The sequence below is a fragment of the Copidosoma floridanum genome, unplaced genomic scaffold (genome assembly GCF_036245765.1).
Source record: "Copidosoma floridanum isolate Cflo_tuat_1 unplaced genomic scaffold, Cflo_Japanese_pri ptg000019l, whole genome shotgun sequence".
NCBI lineage: Eukaryota > Metazoa > Arthropoda > Insecta > Hymenoptera > Encyrtidae > Copidosoma > Copidosoma floridanum.
Genome location: NW_028321896.1, coordinates 5,819,430 through 5,832,354, shown reverse-complemented (window position 1 = coordinate 5,832,354; position 12,925 = coordinate 5,819,430). Strand labels below are relative to the sequence as shown.

General features: G+C 43.9%; 2 protein-coding genes across 2 annotated transcripts in view; one reads left to right on the top strand and one right to left on the bottom strand.

Annotated features, from left to right (window-relative positions):
• Window positions 1-3,386, top strand: part of rho-6 (serine protease rhomboid 6) — a 101,906-nt gene extending 98,520 nt beyond the window's left edge. Inside the window, exons 4-6 of the mRNA XM_014347988.2 lie at window positions 740-910; window positions 2,024-2,179; window positions 2,720-3,386. Of these exons, the coding sequence (XP_014203474.1) occupies window positions 740-910; window positions 2,024-2,179; window positions 2,720-3,040 (648 nt within the window). The 3' untranslated portion in view covers window positions 3,041-3,386. The remainder of the gene's footprint in view (window positions 1-739; window positions 911-2,023; window positions 2,180-2,719) is intronic.
• A 6,126-nt stretch (window positions 3,387-9,512) lies between these two features.
• Window positions 9,513-12,925, bottom strand: part of LOC106635766 (uncharacterized) — a 36,976-nt gene continuing 33,563 nt past the window's right edge. The window contains exons 8-13 of the mRNA XM_089592519.1: window positions 12,474-12,898; window positions 11,682-12,200; window positions 10,987-11,174; window positions 10,594-10,728; window positions 10,287-10,481; window positions 9,513-10,210 (exon numbers count right to left, since the gene is read on the bottom strand). Coding sequence (XP_089448645.1) covers window positions 9,513-10,210; window positions 10,287-10,481; window positions 10,594-10,728; window positions 10,987-11,174; window positions 11,682-12,200; window positions 12,474-12,898 — 2,160 coding nt within the window. The remainder of the gene's footprint in view (window positions 10,211-10,286; window positions 10,482-10,593; window positions 10,729-10,986; window positions 11,175-11,681; window positions 12,201-12,473; window positions 12,899-12,925) is intronic.

Here is a 12,925-nt window from a genome sequence, read left to right as displayed (position 1 = left end):
GCGAAAAAGCAGTTTTCCGGAACTCGTTCGAAAAGTCTCCTTTACGAACCTCGTTACGTCCCTCGCCTTCGGCTCGGTTCGCAAACAGAAATTTTTCAAACTCGTTGGAAAACTACTATTTTGCTTCATTCGCCAACTTCGGTTGACTTGTAAATTAAATTGCATACGATTTACCGATTGAAAAAAAGGTTTAATTAATAAGAGTTGTTCATTTATTTGATTAAGCTCGTTGGTCTGTTTTTTTTTCCATTTCATCCGACTGCAAGTTAAATAAAATACGGATGTTATCAAATGGGCCATAAATGTGTCTTTAATGAAATTGTTTTTTTATGAAAAGATTTTTTTTAAACCAAATGATCACGCGACCTTTACTAATATAAAAACAATAACCTGTGCAATGTTACGCTGCTCCGATTCAACTTCTCTTTAAGCTTGAGTGCGTGTCCAAAGTTAAGCTTCAGCTTTAAGAAAAAGGTAGTAGTAAAAGTTGGTCACTCCTAACGGAGTGGTACAGTATACAGGGCAGCAGTCCTTTTGTACGTAGCCTATGAGTAAAAACCACAGTCAAGAAGCACCGGCAGGGCCGCGAAAGTAGAGCTACCAAAAAAGGAAAGGGGGGAAAAGGAGAAGAAGAAAAAAAAACAAATGATGGAGATGGAGTAAAAAAAAAAAAAAAAAAAAAAACGGGGGGAAAAGAACGAGCGTACATATATATATATACTCTCTGTCGTGCTTTCAGATAACAGTTCACTTCCTGGGCGACGACGCGACGCTACGCGACTGGCTGATCTACGACACCCAGCAGCGTATCCAGGGCTGGAGGTTTATTTCCTACATGCTTTTGCACTCAAACGCCCTTCACCTCGCGACGAACGTGCTCATTCAGCTACTACTGGCCACTCCACTTGAGGTAAGCCGGCCTCATCCACCACCACCACCCCCTCCAATTAGGCCAATTCAATAAGGCCGACAATGCGGTCTTTGCTCTGTTCTCCGGCTGCACTTTTCCACTCGGATCCTTTGTGTCCCCCCTTCGGGCCGTTTCTCTTTTCCCTCTTACTCCTTCGCACCTACTGTTTCGAGGGCCATAGGTTGAAAGTCAAGGGAAAAGAAAACAACGAAAGGGATCGCAAAGTGCGCGCGGCAAGGCTAAGAAAATTCCATAGCTGAGTGTGTGTGCGTGTGGGAAAAGTCACGTGTAGGTGATCGGATGAAAAAAAAAAATAACCTTGCTAACCAAGTTTCACCGCTGTACGTACGGCTCTGTTGTTTTGCCCTATATTTGAGCGCACCGTAATTACGTAATCCGACTAATTAAAGTGGACATTTTTTTGTTTTCCATTCTCGTGCGGTAATCTTTTACGTACACGTGGGAGCGGCTCATTTAAATTATATTATCGGCTTTGAAACTTTTCTCGAGTGAACATACATAAAGTTTCAACGTGTAATTCCTTTTTTTTTTCGTACGAGTATTGGTTTACGTGTTTTGTTTTTCAATATTCACATATATTCAATATTCAATAATAGATACTCTAGAGGTGTAAAAAAGAAAAAAAGATTGCAAACACTGTAATATATTCCCATACATTCTGAAATCGTTTGACAATAGGGTGCAAGTTAAAGAAAAAATTTACATTTGCATTATAGCAAAGTAGCAACACTATACCAGTCGTAAGTATATGCAAATGTATCACTTGAGAAAAAACCAAACACAAGACCCGGTTGGTGAAACGAAAAAAAAAAAAAAAAAAAAAAGGTGGGAGGGGGAAGAAAAAAAGTACCGTCACCGTCTTTGAGTAATTCGATGAATGCGCATAGCTCGTTAAGGGGGCCTTGATAATGACATTCGCGGTCTAGAGCGCGAGCTACGGAAAAGCGCGCCATTAGCCCCGTACCCATATAGCGAAGGAGAGGGTCGCTCGGACGGCGCGCATTTCAATAGAGCACGCAAACTCACCCCCTGGCATACCGTACACATACACACACAGACATACACAGAGACACATTTGACGCAAATTCACAGGTGGAGCAGGGCCGGCTCGCGGTCGGCACGATTTACCTCGGTGGCGGTGTCTGTGGTGCCCTTGGTGCCTCCCTACTACAGCCGAACCGCTATCTCGTCGGCGCTTCCGCCGGGGTGTACGCTCTGCTCACCAGCCACCTCGCTCATCTCTATCTGGTAAGTCCAACCTGCTTGCTCTTTTTTTTCCCCCCCTCGTATCTCTGCACCGTTATATTTTACATTCGCCTACGAAGCTCTCACTCTCTCTCCCTATCTGTTCATGGCAGCGTGCACGGTTGATTTTTTTTTTTTTTTTTTTTTTTTTTTTATTTCGCTCGTTCTCTCGTTAAATTTTATTCAACGACCCCTAGACAGCTTCACTCCCTTGGGGCTGCTCAAGCTCCCTGCCTCGCTCCGTTTTTCCATTTTACCCATCCTAACTCTACCAAAGAGAGAGAGAGAGAGATATCAAAAGTAATGTGCCCAAAGAGTCACAGCATCAGAGCTCGTTTAAAGCCTTTTTTTTTTCTTTTTTTTTTTTTTTCATATTCCCCCATTTCGTTTTCTTGATTCTATAATTTATCGTCAACCCTAATAGCGCTCCGTAGAGCACGCGATAACTCGGCCCACTCGAGTGCAGTGTATTTCGTTGTACACACACGTGTTGATTTCCAAGTCGTGGCGCGTAAATACTCACGCAAAAGGGTTGCATTGCAGTGCCACGGTGAGCTGCGCTACGCGGGCTGGCGGCTGGTGGCGGTGCTCCTGTTGGCCGGGGCGGACGTGGCGTCGATGCCGGTGCCGGCGCTTCTGGGCTACGGGCTCGTGGGCTGGGCAGCGCACGGCGCCGGGGCCCTAGCCGGGCCCCTCCTGGGCCTCGCCGTGTTTCCCCGGCACAGCAAAAAGGACGCTCGCGGCCGCAGCTTCGTCCGCTTCGTCAGGCTCGTCTCGGCCGTGAGTCTGCTCCTACTCGTCGTGGGGGCCATTCTGGGCAACGTCTACCTCATCGCCCTCCCCCAGATGAGCAGGCCCTCCTGACAAAGGATCGAGATCTTCGTCCAGTTCTGCAAGCGGTCCTTCCTCATCGTCAAGATACGCGAGGCCGTGGACGCTGTCTTCGAGTGAGCCGTAACATTGGAGTTCCCTTGTTGGTCGATGTGGTTGTTGTTGTTGTTGTTGTTGTTGTGGTTGTTGTTGGCCGGGAAGCGCGTGAGGTGTGCGTTTGCCGTCTCGTTCAATGGACAAGTGACGTAACTTGATATTTTTACGACCGGTCCGGCTGAAGAAGGTCCGTTGAATTTGTTGTAAACCCCCTCCCTTCCTTGGATGGAAAGGCGCATGGTGAAGAGTAGGTGAGAGCTCTGTATGTAAATAATGACGAATAATGGCACAGCAATGGATTGATGCATTTTGAAAAAAAAAAAAAAAATATATATATATATATATATACACAAATATTATATGTATGATAAAAATACGACGATTACTCGATCTGTAATATTGAACGGGAAGGATGTAAGATAAGACTCGTGTGACTCATTGTTAATGCGATTTGTCTCGAATTATTAGAAAAAACAAAAATAAAAATTAACAACTCAATACTTGACGATAACCATTTACAATCTTAGGATTTTTCATTAAATTGAGCTGCAATTAAGAGGGTAATCTGCGTTCGTCTACCCCGCGTGATTTTTAACAAAGCTGATACTGTATAATTAGATACGTGGACGCAAACGTGCTTGGATATCTGCTTAAGCTGCGGCAGACTTTTGACGTCTTTAATAAAACGGTGAGAAGTAAGCTCGGGTGAAATTTCGTCGGTCGACTTAACAATAAATTATTTTTACGAAGATTTTGGAAATAGGTACACTGAACTCTTATGTAATGTCACGTTGAGTTGAAAAGCAGATAAACTAATATACAAAAAAACAATATGTAGAAAACACACACACACACACACACACGCATACGTACATACTCATTAGTTTAGAGGGTGTTTAAGAATGTGTAATAAAGAAAATGTTTCTCGTTCATTAAATATGTATAGTTAGTATTGGAAAGACCGCACGTTTGAGGTTTTTTTCCGGGGAAAAGAAACGTTATTCGCGCTGGAAACAATATATAAAAATTGATCGTACGAACAAACCAAAGTCATTTATTATAGTGTAATATAGAAAAGAATAAACAGATTAGTGCTAACATTATTTGTAAAAAGTTACCGGGGGATGAAGCTTTTTGCGTTAGTTGTAAAAATTATCGATTTTAACGTCGTAACGAAGCTATACGTGTGTGCGCTGAAAAATGTATACCGATCGATGTGCGAAGTGCCGGTGAGAGTGAACAAAAAATAAAACATGCGAAATCTTTGTATACCAAAATTGATGGGTTAAAAAATTTTATATTTCAAGTTACGATGCAGTCATTTGTAAGAAAATTTTTAGAAATTATAAATATATTGACATATGAAAATGCAAGTGTTTCGCGATGTACAAGATGTGAAAAAAAAAATTAATTACGATATCGTTAAAGACGAATAAAAAAAATGTTTAAACAAAAATCCTTTAATGTATTACGATAAGTACCTTTTTAGGGATAGATGTATATGCAACGGATGGAAATATTTTTTCTCGCACGAGGAAAAATTTATTTCACGTGAACACTTTTTTAGGGAAAACAAAAATCAAGCTCTTTTCAAACACAGTTGTGAGGTATTGAAAAAAATGTGTATAATAAAAATAAACTTTTCGTGCCCTTCGTCGTATAATACTGTACTGCCAAAAAAGTGAAAAAAGCACTTAACGAATGCATGCGTACACGTGAGTCTGAAAATGAAAAAAACAATGTTGTTGTAAAACAATTTACTCTTACGTACGATTCATTTGAACAATACCTACTGATATTTTTTATTTGTGTTCGAGTATAAAATAAATGTTTTCACGAAAAAGTTTTTTACGAATAACAAAATTGAAATTTATTTATGACCTCCAATCATCGTTCATCTTTTTCTTTGAACTCATTCCGATCGATAGTTACAAATAAACATTAAATTTTGTTTTGTTTTTCTATTTTGTTAGATCGAAAACTCATGAATTCCAAAAACCAAAAAGAAGCTCATGTTTTATTCAGCATCAATGAAAGGTAAGGACATCGAAAAACATATAAATTGAATTTCTATAGTACATTTATAAACGAATAAACAAATTTCGTAACACAATGTCCATTAAAGTACCTTTTCCGTGGGTCATCATGAATCCATTATACATTCAACGCACACAAAACCAATTCTCCTCCCTCTTCCCTCGATAATAAAGGACCGAACGTGGGATTACAAAGCGAATTTACCGACAATGGTGTACATATATATACATACATATACATAGATGCAGGCATAAACCCGTGGGCCAATAAACGCAAATGCTGAGACTCGTAATACGAAGATTAAGGGCTAAGCGATGGTTTATAGCCAAATGGAAGCGCGTGATAAGTGGAAAATTTTAAGTTTAGCTCGCCTAATTACGGTAGGATTTATCGAGGTTGCATAATACGCTTACACTATAATGCGTTTACTTCAACATTTATTTTACCTTCGTAGGGATTAAACTGTTTATTTATAAATCTAAATAATTGACACAACGATTTTAGGTGGTGGATATGCAACAAATTAGTTTCCTTGACAATTAAAAAAAAAAAAAAAAAATACATATTACACAATTTCTTCAGTCGATGTACAATCTTCAGAGATGACATTTTTGAGAAAGCAATAGCGCTGAAGCAGCTATAATTAAACTCTGCTCGTTTCGTTGTCATTACCGCCACCATCATAGCCGTCAAAGTCAAGAATTTTGAACTAATAACGTAGCCACACATTGTCAAAGCGAGAATTTCCTAATAAAATGAAATCCATTCAAGTTCCATAAGCCACAAGCAATCTCGTTAGACGAAAAACCCTTTTTCCCCCCCTTAGCTTTAGCTCAACGAGCGTGGGGTTGAAACAAAGTTAGAGAAACTCACTGCGTGCAGGTAGCAAAGAGAGAAAGAGCCTTTGCGACGGGGTCCCTCTCAATTATAAATTTCGCTGTCCGTACACGTGTACAGTTCCGTGGCTGCGTGGTCATCGCGTTGCAACAGTAGAAGCCTCGTTAACTCCGGAATGTGCGCCCGAATGGAACGCAGATTCCATTGTAATCAAACACACCAATTTCTCGGAATATTGTTTAATTTTAAACCGTATGGTTTTGCTTATGCACGACATTATTTCCAAAATGAAAGAACCATGGCACAAAACAAGGTTTCGTAGTAATAGAAAGAGGACTTTGCTAGGTATACACTGGAATACACAGATTATTGACATACAATCACCTTGATTCTTTGCCATGGATACAAATGGGAAAAAAAAAAAAAAGACTTTTAGAATGTTACAAAGACAAGAGACACAAATAATACAATTTAGACAGCAAATAGATTTGTTCACCACTATTTTTAGTTTTGCTTGGTTTCAATAGGCTTATGTATACTTTTTAAAGACTCGGAAATACATATATGTAATGAAAGTTGTATGTACAATACACAGAGACACTCAGAGACAGATGTGAAATGGGTAGAAAACTGAAATATAGACATGTAGATGAGACAAAATATTAACCCTCAAAGACAATACTTGTTTGGTTGCGGAGAATTGGATAAAAGAGATAATCACATGTAACAAGTATAAGTATACGATGTGACAGATATTTGAGAAGAAATTCGAAAGCAAAGACACAACGCAAAAACCTCAAGAAAGCTTGAAGTAAGAACCATGTATGAAATAATGTATAAAGAATAGACTCTTCGTTATGCAAAATTAAAAAAAAAAAAAAAGAAATAAAAAGTTAAAAACAATTAGAGATATATTATCGTTAGAAGGCCGGAGCCTCCCTGCGGAGACACACATACCTGACACCTTCTCGTAGGAGAAGAAAAGAGGGAGGGGGTGGGATTCGGTCGCGAGTCCATAACGTGCCACGTGGGTTAATCGCTAATCCCACAGCAAGAGTTTCCGCGGCTTCCACAGGGCCCATGTTTCCAGCTGTCCATTGTCCCTGGGAATAATGAATTAACGAAAGATAAAGGACAGAAGGCAGCGGCGACAGACGCAGCAGGGGAAGACAGGAGAGCCTCGGCCGCGCGGCCGTCGCCGATAACGAGGGACAAAAGGAGCAGTACAGCAGAAGCACCAGCCGACAAAAGGGTCTTTTCCTCGCCTCCTTCCCTCCTCCTTGGCCGCTGCTTCTCTGCACCTATGTTTACTATATGTACACCCAGTGTTTCTCCTCCGGACCATATAGTGACTTCCTTCTTCCTGTCCACGGGCTTTTGTGTCCTGTGTATACGTCTGTTGCAGGAAAGCGGAGATAGAGTACAAGGCGGTAGCCGAGCAGCGCTCAAGAGCAGGAAGAGAAGGTGTGGGTGTATACAGTGCACGTATATACCCACACGAGTACCGTACCTACGGCGGCTGGAGTTGCTTTCGTGCCTCCACCGGGAGAAGGAAACATCGAGGGCCTTTATTAAACGTGCCATGTTGGTTGGTAGGGAATTGTACACAAGCCTTTACCAGCCTCGCTGTTTATGGGTGTACGTAAACGAGTCTTGGGATGAATCCAGTGTCTTTATTCGCAGCTCAAATGATTATCTTTGGCACCCCGTCACGAGACTTTTGGCGGAAAGGATATGCTGTATACAGTTTTGATGTTTCGAATGAGGGTACGATTTATTTTTAATGCAGTAAGTTTTGTATTTCACAATTGCAGCTTATGCGTCAAGTGGGGAAACATCATGGGATACACATTTTATTTTCTCATTGCAAACATTGTGATTTTTTCTTTTTTTTCTTTGATTGATCGACGAGGGGCACTCTGGAGTCTTTTTGAGATTTTTCAAGTCTTTTTTAATGACTTCGAGAGTGCACAGCCCCTCGTTGATCGAATACTTTATACTTTTTTAATCTAGTTTAAATGGTTAACGATAAAAGTTTAATAAATACATTTTTCATTCAAGTGACATTCTCAGCTACGACTTTCAGTTTAATCGTGACAATTTCGACAGACGATGAATCATAAACAACTATAAGGATGAAAGTTAATATACATTTACCACACAAATTATTTTTAATGTGACAGTACGTTTTGTTCATTGTTTTATTTGACGGTGGTATTAACTTCCGTAATTTAATTCATTCGAGTAATTGCCTGCCGTAAAAAAAAAACTATGATATTAATATGATATTACCATTCATACATTTTACATATGATTGTCACTCGTGAAGATCTGCCAGCTGATTCTGTTTCAATGGAACTTGACTCTTTTGTGACATGTACTCTGAATGCATCAATTTACTATATACTCTGATACACAAGTATAATGTTGAGATCGTCTCTTCGATTTTCGATTACACGTATTCTTCCTACACACTTATTATCTACGCTGACGTCTGAGATTGCAAGAAATATATATTATATAACTTGTCCAACTATGCTTAAAAATTAAACGAGAAACAGGAATCCAGCAACAAATTCGCACGTTACAAGTTAAATCGACATAGCAAAAGAGCCGATTTGAAACTACATATACATATATACGTGTATGAATTCGAGTGAAAAAGCGACACGTGCGTGTACAGTTGCGTACCGGCCCGAAAGAATTTTCGCAACAATCAACGAGTTTGCGCGCAACATCGTCGAGCGGCGAAACTCGATTTCTTCCCTCCCTCGCTCCACCGGAGAGAATTAAGCGCTCAAGGAAATTCCTCGAGAATCGCATCAGCCAGAAGTTCATCAGTCTCAAAACGAGTATAAATCCCTCTTAATAAGGCACGTCCCCCATTGTCATGTTTCCAAAGTTCCGCGTTGATCCGCCTCCGTCCCGCCCTCTCTCTTTTTCTCCTGTCCCCCCTACACCCCCCCCCCACTTGTCGCCCGATCGTTCGCCGACTCGAACTACCGAAAGGCTTGTTAACGTCATCCCCAAACACGGGCTCTTTGGGGAAAACGGCGCGTTGTCACTCGCAGCCCGGCACTAATTAATTTTGTCCTGCTTATCGACTTAGCAAATTTTCCGCCCGCTCTTTCGTTTTACCTCGACGTTCCCGTTTAACGCCTCGAATCGGAGAGAAAGAAAGCACCCCCCGATTGACCCAAGTGCACCTATACGGCATTCAAAATCAAATTACCCCGTGTCAACTCGGATAAATTATTACATCGATTCTACGGCTGTCCCTCCACCAAATCGAAATTCGAGCGTTCAATCGAGTCGACTATCTCTATTTTTTTTTTTCCCCCCGTAAAAACACCCAGCGAAAAATCTCGACCTCGGAGCTTCCCTCCCGCAAATCAATCCGCCAGCTCACGTACGTACACGCGGGCCAAAAGAGAAAAATAAGAGAGAGCACACCCGTAAACTTGTGTGAAGGCGACGACACCTCGGTAAAGGGGGGGGGAGACTCTGTACATCCATGCAAAAGGTGCACACGAGCTCAGCAGTCGGTCGGGCTTTTGCACTGCACCCCGAGGTCGGTGCATCTGCACTCGAGGCACGGAGCCGACAGTTCCGTGATGACCTGCCCGAGGCCGTACATACGCCCGTATATGTTGCAGCCCGACACTTTCAGCAAACCCCCTCCGGGGTCTCTGTCGTCCTCGACCCTCGCCTCCGTCGTCGTGGTCGGTTCGAGCGCCGTTGCGAAGGACGACGAGGGTACAATCGTCGTTTTCGGCGCCGTGCTCCTCGTCCTCGTCTTTGCAGTCGTCGAACTTTTCGTAGTCGTCTCGTTGATTACCGGCTCGCCGAAAAACAGATCCAAGACGCCGTCCAGCGAGAACAACGACGAGTCGCTTTCACCGACCTTCTCCCCCCATCCACCCGTACTTTCACCCCCGCTGGGCTGCTCGTACGGGCTGATGAGGTTCCGATCAGCTGCGGAAGTTGCCGTGATGATGGCGGGAGTGTCGTTGTCGCCGACCGATGGGGGAGCTACGGCGTAGCTGGTCGGGCTGGTGTGGTCCGCGAGGTAGGGCATCATCATGTCGCCGATGAGGGAGGGCAGGTCGGGCGCCGGCTCCGTCTTTATCACGTCCCGGAAGGGGTCAGCCGAGACGGTCGGCTCGTGCCTGTGCGCGGCCGTCGCGTCCACGCGGTCCAGCACGACTGTGGGCGACTCCACGTCGTCGTCGGCTAAAGAGGAAACAAACAAAAACAAGGGGGATGATATATGGTGAGGAAATTGAAGGGAGATAACGATAAGCCTTACCACAGATGATTTTGCTGCAACAGTCGTCGTTCGGGTTGTTGACCAGCCGACAGCCGATCTTCAATTGGGGGCACTTTTGGTTCGAGCACACGATTTCCCCGTAGTAGCAGATGCAGGTCGCGCAAACGGCTCTGCTCGGCAGGATTTGGCCGTGGCCGTACTCGTGCTCTTCGTAAAGACAGTGGCTGGGCACGACTGGTGGTTTTTTTTTTTTTTTTTTTTTTTTTGTTTTTACAAACGACAGAGGACAAATTAACGATACGAACTATCGAGCACAATCATTGGTTATCGATGAACGAGGATTTACCGTCATTTTTCCTGTGCGAGTTTGGAGCCGCGTGGGTTTCCGGGGCGACGGTGACGCCGGTGCCGATCTCCAAATTTAGACTCGAAGCGTGGAAAAGTGGGTCAAAGTACGGTGGCTCCCGGGGCACGAAACCACCTGTTGGGGCAGACGTGGAACAACGTATCTTGATCACTTATTTCACTTGAGATATTTTGCTTCTCGAGATTAATGCTTCCAAACTGAGGAATCATGATACTTTGTAAAAATGTACTCTGTCAAGGTTAGAAGGAAACTCTAACTGAACAATAAGAAAGAAAGTATCACCGCATGAGATCGGTCAAGGGTGAAATTTGTGATTAAAGACATTAATTTTTGAAACACGCAGTAATTGAATAACGTTGTAAAAGCACCAACCTTCCGTTTTCTCGGGCGGGCTGAATCGGTTCTCTTGGGTGACAATGTCGTAAAAATTCGCGTCCTTTGGGCCCAAGTCCGGTGGTGGGACCGCAGCCGCGCTCGCCGGATACCCGGTCACGGCAGCTGGTACCTCGTCGTCGCTCTTGTCCTTAACCAGGGCATCCGCGGCTACGAAAGGGATTATCCTGCGGAACGAAACGCGCGCGAAAGCCCTTGGTAAATGACTTGCGTTTTTTTTTTTTTTTTTTTTTTTTCTTAACTTGTCCACCCCATCCCTGCCATTTATCAGCAGCTAATTATTGACATTATCTCGAAAGTGCGCGGCTCCTTAAACCTTTTTACTGATGCAAACGAGATTTGCCTCCGTTTGCTTTTTATTACGTTGCATGAATATTCTCGGACGGTTGTTTTTACGCGCGCCCACCCCTCCAAGTGAGATTATAATGTGCCGGCTATTTGTTACTCTCCAACATTAATCTGGGCTTTTTCTCGCATCCCAGGTCTTACGGACGAATAAAACAGACAACGGCACACCACACAGATAATCATCAAAAGAGTCTGTTCATCGTATGGTTAGAACAATTTCGATGATGGAAAATAAGTAATTTTAAGAAGTAAATACAAGTTGGCTCGTTAGACCAATTGGATGAAATAATCGACAAACAATAGAAGAAGAAAAAAAAAGTACTCACCTGACGTTGGGCAAAGAGGGCGGCAGCGTGGGACTGCCGTAGTCGTAGTCGTAGTCCTCGCCCTTGGCCCGGTTCGTGATGTTGAGTATGGCAGCGATGTCGGGGGCGACGGGCTTGCCCATGGGATGGATGTCGACGCCGTGCAGGTGTCCCACGGCCACGTTAGTCCTGACGGTGACGTTCATCACGAGCATGTCGTTGGGCACGAGCACCGAGGTCGACGGACCCGTCTCCCCTTTTTCCTTCCCGGGCGACGAGTCGGCGCTACCTCCCGTCTGATTCCTCGCGGGTTCTTCTACTTCTTTTCCTGCTTGTCCGCTCGTTGCTGTTGGGGTTACGCCTGTGGAGGCCGTCGTCGTCGGGGGAGTGTTTGTCATCAACGCCGGCTTGCTTGATGCACTCGACTTCGATGATGATGTGGGTGATGACGAGCTAGTGCTCCTCGTCGTTGTCGTCGTTCTTGCCTCGAGATCCGTGATAGTCGTTGACTTTATCGGGCTCTCGAGACGAACTCTGTCGCTGAAAGTCAATTTGTCGATCAAAGGCCCATCACACCAAATTCTTCTCATTTTCCTTTTATCAAATTACAGCGTGGAAATTCAATATCGCGAGTATATATATGCAAGGTAATCGCGAAAATTGTGCCCGATCGCTCGTTAAAAATCCAAGGAGTCACTCGAGCCCTGGTGAAGAGCTCAAATTGCAATTTAAAAAAAAAAAAAAAAATAAAAAAATAAAAACTCGTACCTTAATACACTTTGTAAAATTACAAGTAGAGACGATGGCACTTACTTGTGACTAGTAACAGTGGTAGTAGTAGTAGTAGTAGTAGTAGTAGTAGTAGTATTGGTATCAACGGTGTCATCGCTCGATTCAGCGATAACGGGGGTAGAGTCGGAGGGCGGCACTTCCGTTATCGGGGCGCTGCCGCTGACGACGAGGAGGCTTCCAGTAGTGGTTGCGGTCGCGCCTTCATCCACCGTCACCGATGACGTCTCATCAGCGGCGCTGGTGGCAGGAGCCTCGCTTATCGTCGTCGTGGTCGTCCACTCCGACGCAGTGCTCGTCGGCCAAATATCCTCGACATCCGAGTACGTAGTCGACGCCCCACCGTTATCATCTTCCTCGTCACCGGCTTGGTTGGTTGCGGCTATCGGGTCGCGCGTCGTTACCGCTGATTGATCGTAGCTCGGCGTGTCCGCTGCCATCGTCGAGTACTACGGATCAGTCTTAATTGAGCGAAG